Here is a 14,536-nt window from a genome sequence, read left to right on the forward strand (position 1 = left end):
AAATAAATAAATAGAAATGGAACAATAAAAATCTTGGATGTCATGACCAGTTAGCCAGCAGGTTCCATCTGAAGATTCAACACCTCACCTATACACCGTCTGACTGGAGAGGGGGGCTTAGGATATTTTGTGGACCCGTAGAGGAGCTACAATATGTAATTTACATTAAAAAAAAAAAAAAAAAAAAAAAAAAAAACTTTCCTTGCTACTCAAACGGCTTGTAATTGCGTGTAGTAATCATCATTTTAAGCAATTGTGTCATTGCCAGAGCTTAAGCCGTCAAAATTACGATTCTGGGCGAACTAATTAGTAGTTTTAAAATTCTAATAGACATAGTGTTATAGTAAGGAGCGGCCCCTGTTCTTTTTGAGAGAACATGTTGGTTGATGCTAATGTGTTGTCTTTCCTTGTGTAAAGCACATTGAGTTGCCTTGTGTATGAAATGTGCTCCACAAATAAACTTGCCTTGCCTTGAATATAGAACGGATAATATAAAAACAAAATGTAATAATGACAAATGACATCAAAAGTAATGGGTGTGAAATAATTATTAGCAACAATGATTTTTAAATATTACATCCGTACTAAAGAGCTACCCAAGATGGATTCGAACCGAGGTTCTCCATACGGCAGGCAGCTAAGCTAACCGCTGACCTAACTTGTCTGGTTTGAAACTCATGGCTTATAGTGTATCTATATTGAAGAGTGACAACTGATGCTGAAACAATGGGTGATTAATCATTTCAGTGAAGTTCTATAATGCAATTCCTGATATGATATTTAAATGGGAAACATGTATATATATCCCTTAGCATAACGGTCCTGTATATATTTGCACTGTACAGTCGGAGGTGGCTACTGGCCAGTATCAGATAGCTGCTGATAGTGATCAGTTGTTTGTATGGAAGTGGGCGTGGAAGGTGGGACTTTCAAATTTCAAAGTCAGTCCCATTGAAAATGAATGAGGAAAAGTTTATCTTTAACGTTAAATTATGCGAGTACTGTAGGTAATATGGAATCAGATGATATCCCCAAGAAGGTGTGAATTTTTTCAGCAAGTTGAAATTTGAACAGTGTAAATTGGAAGTATTATGTGGGTTTGATGTCAAAAAAGTAAGGAGAATAAAATGCTATAATGATAATATATAATAAAGGTTCGAAACAACATATGTAGGATGCTTTCAGCATTCCCATAATAATAAGTAAGCTAGACTAAGTGCAATTTCTGGAGAAATTGTGTGGGAATGCTGAAAGCTGAATGCTAATAGCTGAGTGCTAATGAAAGAAATAGCAAGATAAACTGTGAACATTAAAAAGTAGTTAACTATTAATTACTAGTAATAGTAGTAGTAGTACAAACAGTAGTAGTATTACTAATAATTATTAAGTAGTAACTTGTAGTTAAATGACAAATGCAAACCCATCCACCCATTCTCAGTCAGTAGTTAGCAGTAGTCACCTAACATAAATTACTAGTACGGTAAAGTTTTTTCATTCATCTATTTAGAAGCAATGCCTATCTATACTCATATATTTACATCTTTGATTGCTGGTGCTGAAAAAAAAAAGGGAATATCGGCAAACTTCAGCTAAAATCAGCACAAAAAAATATGCCATGTCAGTCTACTTGGCACATAACACAACTCCTCGTCCAATCAGATGGCACCTTAAAGTCACGTCACTTCAGCAGTGTTTCATTCATAACATTATTCATGATCATCATCGGACTGCTGCAATAGGCTGGCAACCAGTTCAGGGTGCACCCGGCCTACTGCCTGAGGCTGGGATAGGCTCCAGCACCCCAGCGACCCTTGTGAGGAGTAAGCGGCGAAGACAATGGATGGATGGATCATCAGACTAAGAGAAGGCAAATTTATCAGCCAACAAGAGAAAGAAAACATCTTCAGAAATTCATTTGGTCATATCTAATTATATTTTTGTAACTTAAAACATTAAATACAGTTTATAATGTTATTGTTTGCAAAAAAGAAGCATTCACATTCTGTTTTATATTAGCATCCACTGGCTACTTTATTTTTTGTACTCCCTTCTCTCTTCCTTCTTCTCTCTGATAATCCCAGAAGCCCCCGGTCCCTTGAGGCTACACTGCCATCTATTGGTCAGCACACATCACTACATTTACTTTTACAAAAAACGGTAACAGACTTGTCTCTTTCTTACGGAAGCGTATTGCATTCACTTGAAAAAACAACAAAAAAACTGCTGTTTTTCTGACTAATTTTTTTGGGAGCTTTGTTTTTTAGAGTAATGTTTTTTTCCTGTTTTATTGAATATTTATTTCGCTGTTTTTCTGAGTATTTTTTTTCCCTGTTTTTTTCAAAAAAAAAAATTTCCCCTGTTTTTCTGAATAATTGTTTTTTGTTTTTCTTAGTAATTTTTTTCTGTTTTATAAAATAATTATTTTTCTGTTTTTCTGAATATTTTTTTAAGGTTTTTCCCTCAGAGAGTATAGAGCAAACTGCAATATAGTATACACATTCAGTCATTTGCGAGCCAGTAAGTAATCATGACCATCTTATTTAGTTTAATTAAGTTTTATTTTGATATGGGTTTAAGACACTGGGAGATAGTCCTGTCTTTGAGTCAGCTAGATGGTATTATTATTAGTTTGACGACCTTACGCAGGCACCTGAAGACTTTGCATTTGTTCAGGAGGAAAGCCCATTCAGATCTGCTAGATGTAGCAATGTTTGTCCAGGATCAGTTGGATAGATATGGCATGCTCCATGGATACAAGATGATGCATTTGAAATGCATTCAGGCTGGCTATGTCGTGACTCAAGAGACGATCAGGATACTGATGAAAATACTGGATCCGCATGGTGTGCAACTGAGACGCAGGAATCGCCTTCGGCGCCGCTTATACCAGAATCCAGGCCCAAACTTTTTGTGGCATGTAGACTCTTATGATAAACTCAAACCGTACGGAATCTGCATCAATGGTGCAATAGATGGGTTTTCGCGAATGGTGATATGGCTACATGTTTACTCTACAAACAGTGATCCGAAGATAATCGCTGGATACTTTATTGATGAGGTGTCATCAAGGAAAGGAACTTGTGCCCGAATTCGTTCGGACCTCGGCACTGAGAACTGTTATATTGAACAAATGCAGATGTTCTTGAGGCACGACCATCTCGACAACTTTGCGCACAGATGCTATCTGTATGGATCAAGCAATCACAACCAAAGAATAGAGAACTGGTGGAGCTTTTTAAGGAGGCAACACGCACAGTTTTGGATGAACCTGTTCCAAGACCTAAAAGACTCTGATTCTTTTTCTGGTGACTTCCTTGATAAAAGTATCATTCAGTTCACATGTCTTGAAATAATAGAGGTAAGAACTGAAATAACTACTATTTTCCCCCTTATAGTGCACCTGCTTAAGAAAACGCAGTAAAAGGTAGTAAAATGCCAGTGTGAGTAGTTTGGGTGTGGTAGTCATATAATGTGCTTAAATAGTGAAAACATTTTCACTCTGTGTAGGCCATAGGATTCAAAACATTAAAGGAAGAGACCAGCACCATCAGCAATATACTATAGCCTATATTCAAATTACTTAAAAAGTGGGAAAATTAAATAAAATGTTCCTGTTAGCATTTAGATGTTTTTAATTGCATGATACAGTTTAACTAACCGTATCATGTAATTAAAAACATCAGCCTATATTGCAGATGTTGAGATGGAGCAGATTCGCAGTAAGTTACTGGCTAGTTTGCATCATGATGTGTACTGTACTGCAGAAAATATGTGAACCGATTTGTATCACTTTCCTTATTTATACTTATTTAGAAAGAACTACAGGAAGTTGTTCAGCTCTGGAACACTCACAGAATTCGCCCAAGCAGGAATGCTGTGTCTCCAGGTGGGCGTCCAGTGATCATGTATACCCTACCCCAACTTTTTGGTGCTAGAGAGTACCTGAAAATGGTATCCCAGCAAAAGATAGTAACCTGCAGAGAGGAATGCCTTCAGAGAGGACCGTATCCCTGCGATGATACAGTGTTTGACATTTGCTGCCTTGCCATGGCAGAAAATAATCTTCATCCACCCACGTCTCCAGAGGAAGCCATTGAGCTTTATATGTTCTTACGTGCTTACATCAGAGCTCGGATTGTATAAACGCAATCCGCCCTATTGGATCAAATGACAGGATGTAAGCCTCCAAATTGTACTTGTAAAGGGTAACAACTGTAAACAATGGTACATTTTATACTAATGAACATCTCCACTTAGTGCTTTTTGATATATTCTTTCTATTCATTATTGGGGAAATCGTTTCTGACAGGTAATAGTTCCATTAAAAAAAATGAAGACTTTGGTTTCATTATAAAAAGAACAGTCTACAAAAATGAAAATAAAAAAATATCAATAAAACACTATAATACAGTAACCTAGCTGCGTGTGTATGCTTAATGTCAAATGTAGCTCTTACAAACAGAATATCTATTAATACCGAAGTGAAATATGTCTCTTTTGATATTGTTAATTTGTGTATCATACCACTAAGGAAGTACCCTTTACCTTCTTGATTTTTGTAACTCTCAAAGAGATTCCAGGTGTAATTTGTAGCACATGTAATACAGTTTGGTAACTGTATTGGATTTTCATGTAATCTATCAAAAACAGATCAAACATTCATATGTATTTGAATGCAGTGTCACCGTAATGTATGCATTTGTTAAAAAGCATTTGCCATTAAATTTTCAGCAAATGAAGCATATTGTGTGAATAGCTTTTATTAGAGCAAGCATCATGACCTGAGTTTGCATACATTTGCTACTTGTACCATTCACAATAAAAACACCAAAAGAAAACATCACCAATGTTCACACTGCAGTAGAAAAATAAACATGTCTCAGAGAGTATAATTCCTGAATGACATGACTCAACAAAAAAGGCACAATCTGCTTTAAAAAAAAAAAAAATCAGAAGTACCTTTTAATATAACAGATCCACATACACGCTGATATGAGGTAGTGTTTCAACTTGCATTATTTAACAGTGAAAATATAACAGAGGTATTTTTTAATTCTCATCCTAGACTGATAACAAAAGTGTGTTATTGACTGCTGATAACAAAGTATCCAAAATAATAACTCAACAAACCTATGCTTGCTTGTCACACAGGCGCAGAGGTAGTCATATATTGCTGGCATTGGGTGGAATCACCACAACTCCAAAAGCCATCACTTTCCAGGAATCAAACACAAAAATGTTATGTTTGTTGAGCCATTGGCATTGCATTGTTAAAAGGAGTACAAAACACTTTTTTTGGTCAATCAATAGTAAAAAAATAATAATACCTACGGACTGACTAATAATATAAAATTTGTGAAAAAATTGTAAAATTAAACAAATTTGGAGGTTTCCACTCGATGCCAGCAATAGACTATTTACATGCTCTGATTACAAAAACTGTACAGTAAATCTGTGTATGTTACTGTTTCAGCACTAATCACAGAACTATTGAACTGAACAAATCTTTCCTAACATTCTCTATCCCACATTCAAAAATTCCAAACATGCATTGCTTATATGTCTGAGGGAGAGAAACATGTGAACACCACTCCTAAGCAATGTCCATTGCAAGAGAGTTGCTGGACAATATAGCCTCCATTTCAGCTCGTAGCTCAGGATAGCTGTTATAGGTGGATGGCAGCTCCACAGTTGGGCCACAAGTATGGGCAATCACTCGCCGTGCTAACCCGTCCAACGAGGTGAAAATGACTTGAATTTGTTTAACACAAATAACATCAGACCCAGTCAGAAATCTCATCAGCTTTCGGAGACCAATTTCATCCAAGGCCCTTATGTACTGTTGTAAAAATTGCAAACTTTGGTTCTCTGCTGCAGTATCTGGAGAAGCTGTTAACATCTTAATCACCTTCCGTGCTGTTGGTTTAATGTTGTCGTACAGCTTCTTCATATCCGGTACATTGGGGAAAAAACACCTGAGGGTTGGTCCTGCAACCTCTGCGATATTATCCAGTGCATATTTTGGTTGCTGAATGAGTTGCTTGTGGGCGACCTGGATAAGCACAGCTCTCAGGTTATCTTTTGTTGGTATTTTTCTTACACCCATTCGATCCATAAGATCTAGAAGATCTTCCTCATCTTCACCGACAACAGCCTCTTGCAAAGCGGTGGACAAGAGGTCACGCTCAGACTGACTAAGATACAACATCAGGGAGTCAAACAGTAAATCAGATGAAACAGCATGTTCACCAAATGCAAGTGCTGCTGTAAAAGCTTGTGCCAGCCGAAATGGGAAATACCCATGGTCCTCCAGTCCCTTGGCCAATATCCTACCAACAGACCTCCATTCCTCCTCTTGCCATTTTGGGGAGAGTGATGGCACCCTCACATCTGCACCTTCAGCTGCACAATCTAGGAATTCTGTCCAGAAGGCAGCGTATACATCTCTAGACACGCCATCAAAATCTTCCCCCATTTCATCAATGAAGCTGTATTTCACAGAATAGGTCATCATTGCTTCATCCTTCATCCAACTGGCCAATCAGTTCATCGAGCAGCGTTACTCTGTGAAGTTTCACATTCACATGCAAAACTTCATAGGCAGGACTTGGTGGTCTAACAGAATCTGTAACAGCATTAGTAGGAGTTGAGGCATAGGCAAGGAGGCTCGTTTGTTCACCTTCTATTGCAAGGTTTGGCTCATGTATGAGTGTATCATCAAGATCACCGAGAAATGGACCACCTGCCAAAGGACCAAAACTGACAACTGATGTATTACACAAAGATGAAAAATCAATCTGAACAGCTGCAGTAGAGACAACAGCTGACACAGTGGCAGCACCCAGCTCATGATCTTCGACTATGTGTATTGGATTTTCACTGTCTTCTTTTTTCTGTGTCTGCTGCTCCATCTCTTTCATTGTGTTTTTCTCTTGTCCAGATTCTATCGTGTTGTCATGTTGCTCATCTGTCAGTACTTCGACTCCTTCCTCTGGGTCATCTTCACCAGTTATGGTCTTTGTGAACAAATAAAATCTTAATAGACCAAATTTGTGTATGTCATAATAGTCGCGCACACTAACATCCTCATCAAATTGTGCTTCCTGAAAGTCCACTATGTCGTGACTGACCTCTTCCCACGTTCCCATTGTTGACTTCTCATTGGGGAAAAACAGTTTTTTAGCTTGTGACAGAATCTCAATCTTAGTGGCATTCTTGTTAATATCAACAACTCTGGTTCCTCCACCACTGCGTTTTCTGACTTGCCTGTTGTCATGTATCCATCCTAATTCTATTTTTCTGGTTGTCTACCAGGCTCTCTTGTTATTTTTTAGACGCATATTTTGTGGTTGTACTGTATTCTCCCCCTCAAAACCTTGATCACATACTTTGTTGCTCATTGTGCCCATTTTTTTAGTAAGTTTTTTGAATAGGGAAAGTCTTCTTGTATCATCTTCACCTCTTCTCTGTTTTTCCATAGCGAATCGTCTTGTGGCAATCCTGTCACCATAGGCTGGAATGTAAGACGCCAACGTAGCATCATCCATTTCTCCAATTATTGAGCTGTCAATCTACAATGAAACCAAAAATATACACATTAGATGTGAAAATGTTCAACTATATTATATCCAAGACTATTTGATTATGAGCAAGAAAACCAATCATCAGTTCCAAAAAGAGAGAAAACTGAGGCACCAAAAGGTGTTCCAATTAAAAATTACAAAATGGCCAGTTGATTAAAAATTGCCAACGCATTTCGGCCTTTCAGCTGACGAAGGCCTATCAAGGCCGAAACGCGTTGGCAATTTTTAGTCAACTGGCCATTTTGTTATAAAGGCATTTTACTTGGACCACCTTTGAGGGCCTCAGTTTTCTCTCTTTTTGGAAATGCTTTGCGGATCCCTCCAATGAACAGCACCAAAGGGACACTTGAAAATAAATAAATAAATAAATTAATTAATTAATTCTAGCAGCAGTACTGCATGCTCTGATTTTTTTTGTATACAATCATCGGTGTCTAATGCAGATGATAACACTATAGACAGTACGAAACAATACAAAAACAGATTATGAAGATCGCAATAATGCAGTGTGCAGAATCTGCTGATACAACATTCTGACATTTAAGTTTAGAGCTTTGTGCGCGCATGCGTGTGTGCGTGTGCGCGCGTGTTTGCGTGAATGCGTGAATGGTGGGGCCTGGGTGACGTGGTGACAGATGCATGCATCAGAGAGTGAGAGTATTTTGATTAAGCACAAAGCCAATCAGTCTGCATTCATGGAGGAATATTAGAAATAATTGATTATTTACAGTTGAAAGGTTGAAATAAAATTCTGACAATTTTAAGTTAAAAAAACAGCTCAACATGATTAATCGCTTCTCACAATAACTGTTTAAATCAAAAAATGATAACCTATCAATAGTTGCACCTGTAGTTACTTTTTAGCATGATAGTGAACATGTTTTAACTCTTCTTACTATGCAAATAATCTGCATGACCATGTCGACAGTGCATCTCTAAGTCATCAAACGTGATTCATTTGTTGCACATTCCTATACTGGAAAAATGTGATGATGACCCATACTGATAGTCTTACTTTGATGGCACAGAACACTTCTTCGCCTATTGTATATTTGTTCAGATTTTATTTTATTTTTTTACATTTTAAAATGTAATATTTAATACCAATCCTGTAAAAAAAAAAAAAAAAAGGCAGTAAATAGTTTGTATATTTATTTGTATATTTGTATAGCAGTGATGTCAAGCTACATTGATGGAAGATACAATTGACAAATATAAATATTCAAACCCCTGGAGTCACATGTGGTCAGCTATGTATAGGTGTATAAAAAATGAATTGCAATTCAGTTAAATATTAAAATATACTTGAGACAAAATACTACATGTATTACATGGTACAAGGTACAAGGTACAAGTACCTTGCAGGAACAAATTTCCTGCGACTTACATGATCCTGCTGCATTTTCTGAACACGCGCCTCAGGAACACCTCTGTTGCGTAAAAATACCCACAGACCATCATCTTGTGGGAGGCCAGGGGTTGAGGATGCAGCCATTGCAGCTGGCACTACAAAAATAAATGAAAAGGCAAAATCTATATGAATAATCATTTGAAAGTCAACCTGATATTAAATATTTCAATATGCTCACTCAAATCGGGTTTGTGTTGTGTGTCCTTTTGTGATGAAAGCCTTCAAAGTTTATTCATGAACAATAATATAGCCTACTAATAGTACATTAGACTAAAGTCAACATGTCAGAGTGGGCTTTTAGCAGTATCCTTTTCATTGTTATAATTAATGATCAATTACAAAATAGTTCATCCAGATTAGGGCTTTGCAACATCCTTCCTCAACGTTACAAGCTTAAAACACGTGTCCCATGTTAAACAATATGTTACTATTCCGTACTGATGAGCTGATAATAAGAATAATTAACGTTATCTCGCTAAACTCATAAGCATAGTGTTAGCGTGTATTTAGCATATAATGTTACGTAGCCGACATACGGGTCCAATCTATGGTACGGGAGCGTAATAGTGTATACTGTACTTGCAATCAAAATACGTTATGACGAATGGCTCGTTCCAATTTTGTCAAGTGAAGGATGAGCAATTCCAGCGGGAACCACGGCTAAATTACGCTGGGCATTGTACTGTTATCTTACTAAAATTATGCCGACCGATTTACATGTTCGTATACCTACATGCTACATAAAATCATGGCATACCTACCTCACACTAAAACATTAATAATAATGTGTGTTACTAATTACGGTACATGGCTACATACTTTACCTTTACTGAGCCAGAAGGTACGTTGGACCGTCCTTCCACTTGGATGTCTGCGGGAAAGTGTCCGCTTCCGCATAAGCGAGTCTGCAGCAGGAGTTCATTCAGAGGTAAAAAAAAAAATTACTCCGAAAAACAGAAGTGGGTGCTCTGTTTTTCGGAATAATTTTTTTTTCTGTTTTTCGGAATAATTTTTTTTCTGTTTTTTGGAATAATTTTTTTCCTGTTTTTTTGAATAATGTTTTCTCCCCTGTTTTTCAGAGTAATTTTTTTTGTTTTTTGGAATAATTTTTTTTTATGACGGAAAAAAATATTCAGTAAAACAGAAAAAAATATTCAAAAAAACAAAAAAAAAATTACTCAAAAAAACAAAGCTCCCCCAAAAAAATTAGTCAGAAAAACAGCAGTTTTTTTTTTATTTTTCAAGTGAATGCAATACGCTTCCGTACTTTCTGAAGGAAAAAGTATTTAAAAAAAAACGTTTTGGGTTTGAATGTGAATTACTAATTAAAAAATGTTTCTGTCATAATATGGTCAAACAAAAACGCTATTGTGAAGATATTATGTCTAGTAAACCATACCCACGGTTTAGCACGTCTGTGGCGTTATGTAATACGCATGTGCATGAAACGTTCGAGTGGTTGCTTGACAGCAGTATTAGCAGTGAATGGCTGCTTCTTTTTTTAATTTTTATTTATTTTTTTATTTTTTATTTTTTTAATCTTAAACTGTACACTAGATTTGGCATCTCAACGATGCATTCGGATGAATGGATGACAGAAAGATGAAGTTTCTTTAGCCAAGTATGGCTATTAATTGCGGAGCACAACAAAACACGTCTGCATTTCACCAACCTTCAGGCTTAACACGGAAGTAAAAGAAAGAAAGAAGAAAAATTTGAGCGCCTCACAGTGGCACAAGCGCAACATTACACATCAATTGAATACATAAGTCTACAGTTTAAGATGAAAAGAAGCAGCCGTTCGCTGCTAATACTGATGTCAAGAAGAGCTAAACTGTGGGTACGGTTTACTAAACTATGGGTAAAGATTAGTAAACTGTGTGTACAGATTGCTAAACTGTGTGTACAGATTAGCAAAAAAATAATAATAATTTAGACCCTGACACCAGAGGGGCTCCGTATACTTCACTTATTTAGCCCATTATAGCAATAACAATTTTATATTTTGTCTATAATAAATTTGATGCTTTCATAATTTTTCACGTACAATTAGTACCTTTAAAAACACATTTTGCAACTTGCTGTCGAATGAAAATGACATCACAAGAGTTCAGGTAACCAATCACAGCTTACCTGTTTTCTAAGTTTGGTCATGTGACATTCACAAGCTGAGCTGTGATTGGTTACCTGAGCCCTTGTGATGTCATTTTCAGTCGACAGCAAGTTGCAAAATGTGTTTTTAAAGGTACTAATTGTACATGAAAAATAATGAAAATATCAAATGTATTATAGGCAAACTATTAATGTTTGACTGCCAAAAATTGCTAAATAAGAAAAGTGTCCCTTTAATGTCACCAAACGCAAGATACCGAGTTTTTGCAGATTTGAAGCCACCTCTTTATGTCAAAGCTTTCTCTATGCTCTTGTGTAAAAAAACAAAACAAGCAAAAAAAATAAAAATGTGTACACGTGTTTGGGAGTGAAATATAAAAGTGTTAAACGTTTTTGGGTTTGAATGTGAATTGCTAATTTAAAACTTTTTCAGTCATAAAATAGTAAAAAAAAAAAACAACAAAAAACGCTATTGTGCAGATATTTTGTGTCAAATTATAACATTGAGCAGCTTTAAATAATTATACGACTACTATGTGAAATCAAAGTTGTGCGGAAACATCTCCCAAGCGGGTATTGAACCCTAATCTTTCCATGTGCCAGTCCATTCCTTTAACCACTCAACTATCGTGGACATGGAGGTGGCTGTGACAATGTATTGTATTGTATTGTATTTAGTAATCAAGTGTGCAAGGTGGTTTTGAAAAAAAAAAGTTTGTCAAATGACTAACAAAATGGGTGTTAACTTGTCTATACTGAAATTTAATTTTAAATATCGTGTTTTTTCTTCTTTATTAACTATTTTTATTATATAAACTTCCTTACACTTTCAGCATTCACACAATAATAATAATATAGCTGGCGGTGTTTCACATACATACATACATACATACATACATACATACATACATACATACATACATACATATAAGCTGTGATTTTTGTGATTTTTTGTTTTATTTTATAATGAACAGGAATATTCTGATTTAAGAAGGTAAAAATGAGTTAAAAAAAAAAAAAAACTTGCACATTTAAGTTACAAACTAGCTATTGATCCGAATGATTCATTTAAAAGTTTAACATTAAAATAATGTAATTAATTGGATTAATGTTTAGGAATTGTGTGCTGGAAAAACGATACACTTAGGGATACTGATGAGTAACGTGACGTCGCTGTTACTAGGTACAAAGGACTACTATTGGGCGAAAAACTGTTTTCCCTAAAGATGTATAAGTACAAAAAAAAAAGAAGAAGACGAAGCTTAAGGTCTCATTGTGTTCTCAGCAGCACTTTGCTCATGTGTGATTATGTGCATGGATAAAAAAGCTAGAGGCCGCATGCATTTGCGCTTGTCAAACCAAATGGAAATGCATATGTGCGAATATTGCAAATCCTTCTGCGTGTGCTGTGTGCATCAGCAACAAACCCCTGCGTGTCATTTTGCCCAAAGACGGTCATCATTGCAACATTGTTGAATAGCCAATGAGCAGCGAGTCCTTGTTACTGGGCAGCTATGTGTTTATCCTCCTCTGTTGTTTCGTGAGGTCGATGTAATGCGTCAAGCCTCATAGAATCTCAAATCAGCACGAGTCTTTACGACACTCCAGGGTACTACAGTTGTGATGAACATCAGCACTCTCACTGGTTTTGTAGGTCAAGCTACGGGTGCGGGCCAACCCCTAACACATGTAGTGCCCTTGTACCTTTGACTGTGCAGTGCTAACGCCAAATAGAACATTCCACTGGTTAAAAAGATAGAAACAGGCCTTTTTGAAACAATCTTTTGCATTTTAAATTTGGCATTTTAAAAATATTAATTTTAGTTACATTTATTGACTACTACTAGATCAGTTAAAACTCAGGTGTCAACTGTAATCATCTTTTTTTTTTTTTTTTTTCGGTGGCCCACTACAGCTTAAAAATGTCAATTCATGTTTCTTGCTCAGTAGATTTGTTCTTGTCATTTTTGCAGAAAATTTGTACCAAATGTAACATTACACCAAATTCCCTTTGTAACATACATTGAATAATCCTGGTATCCTGTACGTAATAGTAATAATACAATACTTGATTCCAAAATAAATTTGCTGATGTAACTATACATATAGTATGTACTGCATGATCATTTTCAAAACTAAATGCTCAGTATACTTTATTGTTTATACTTTTCAGTGGTGTAGAACTGTGCTCCATGATATTGTTTATCCACTACTTGGATCCCACAATTTAATTCTACCAAGGAACTAATTAAAATAATAAAGGAACTAATTAAAATATTAGAAAATGCATGTTGTCAAAAATATATTTCCCACTTTGCAAACACTGCACAATTATTACTGTAGTATAATTACCACAAACTATCATACATCCTGTTTTATATCCATGCTTTGTTTTGAAAAAAATATATATATATTTAATTCTCCTCAATCTCAATCAATTGCGTTATCAATATCTATTGTGTTCTGTCTCGCCCTCCCACTCGATCAATCTGTGCCTCTACACCCAGCAATACCACATTTGACCACACGGTGGCAACACTCATCTCTGATTAAGCTCTAGAGTTATAGAGTGTTGAGAAAATGTTTTTCAGGGAAGGGGTCAACTCGTATCAATCTGTTTTGCCCTCTCCATGTACAAACACGACATATACATAAATGCCAATATGAGCCTCACATCTGTTTGAGTGCCCTATATGATTTAAAGTATGTTTTCAAGACAAATAATATGTTGCAAACAAAAAGCATCATCCTAATTTGTTGCCCTCAGGGGGCGCAGTGGTACAACAAAAGGCTTTCCTACTTGGTCTGTTATAACAACTGCTCTTTTTACAGAGTTAAATGTTTGTTCCTCTGGTGTTCTCATTTGGTTGGTGACAGTAAAAATTGCGGTTGACAATTTTGTATTTAGGTCAATGTGGACCCTTCGGGCTCTGACAAACCACTTTCTCCCAGTCCCCGTGATTGACACATTTTCTTACAACAAATGAAGTCCTGCTCCTCTGCTTTTGAATACTTGATGAGTAACATGTTTGAAAATACAACACTGAATGCTGCTGTTGATGCATTTATGGTACATTTAGCTTCCTGTGTAGTTATTATTATACATACGCTTTTATTACTGTGTACAATGATTGTTGTTTAGCCAGTTTGAATTCAAAATGCAGCTTTTGTGTTTAAAACCTTTTCAGTGTTTTGCACTGTAAAGGAAGACATTTGTCTCCTGCGGATCTTCAGGCGCTTGTTTTGCATCACGTGACGTGACACTTCCAGCAGCATGGCTACCTGTTTGCCTGATCTGCTTCCGCTGTCTGTGCTGAACTCGTTAACTCTTTGAGACAGTGTGGTGATAATCAGCAGCCAGGCCAAAGAAAGAAAAAAAAAATAGCGAGAAGAGAATTACCAAGACACAGTCTAAGAACATAATGCCTCT

The 14,536-nt window shown here is 36.3% G+C and overlaps 1 protein-coding gene across 1 annotated transcript; it reads right to left on the minus strand.

Annotated features, from left to right (window-relative positions):
• Nucleotides 1-4,957: 4,957 nt before the first annotated feature.
• On the minus strand, nucleotides 4,958-9,900 carry LOC144006284 (uncharacterized). The gene is made up of 3 exons (XM_077505052.1): nucleotides 9,819-9,900; nucleotides 8,971-9,089; nucleotides 4,958-7,571 (listed from the first exon to the last, which is right to left on the minus strand). The coding sequence occupies exon 3, from the start codon at nucleotides 6,527-6,529 to the stop codon at nucleotides 5,594-5,596; it is 936 nt and encodes a 311-aa protein (XP_077361178.1). The 5' UTR covers nucleotides 6,530-7,571; nucleotides 8,971-9,089; nucleotides 9,819-9,900; the 3' UTR covers nucleotides 4,958-5,593.
• Between the last annotated feature and the right edge of the window lie 4,636 nt (nucleotides 9,901-14,536).

Source organism: Festucalex cinctus, chromosome 18 (genome assembly GCF_051991245.1).
Source record: "Festucalex cinctus isolate MCC-2025b chromosome 18, RoL_Fcin_1.0, whole genome shotgun sequence".
In the NCBI taxonomy this organism is placed as follows: Eukaryota; Metazoa; Chordata; class Actinopteri; order Syngnathiformes; family Syngnathidae; genus Festucalex; species Festucalex cinctus.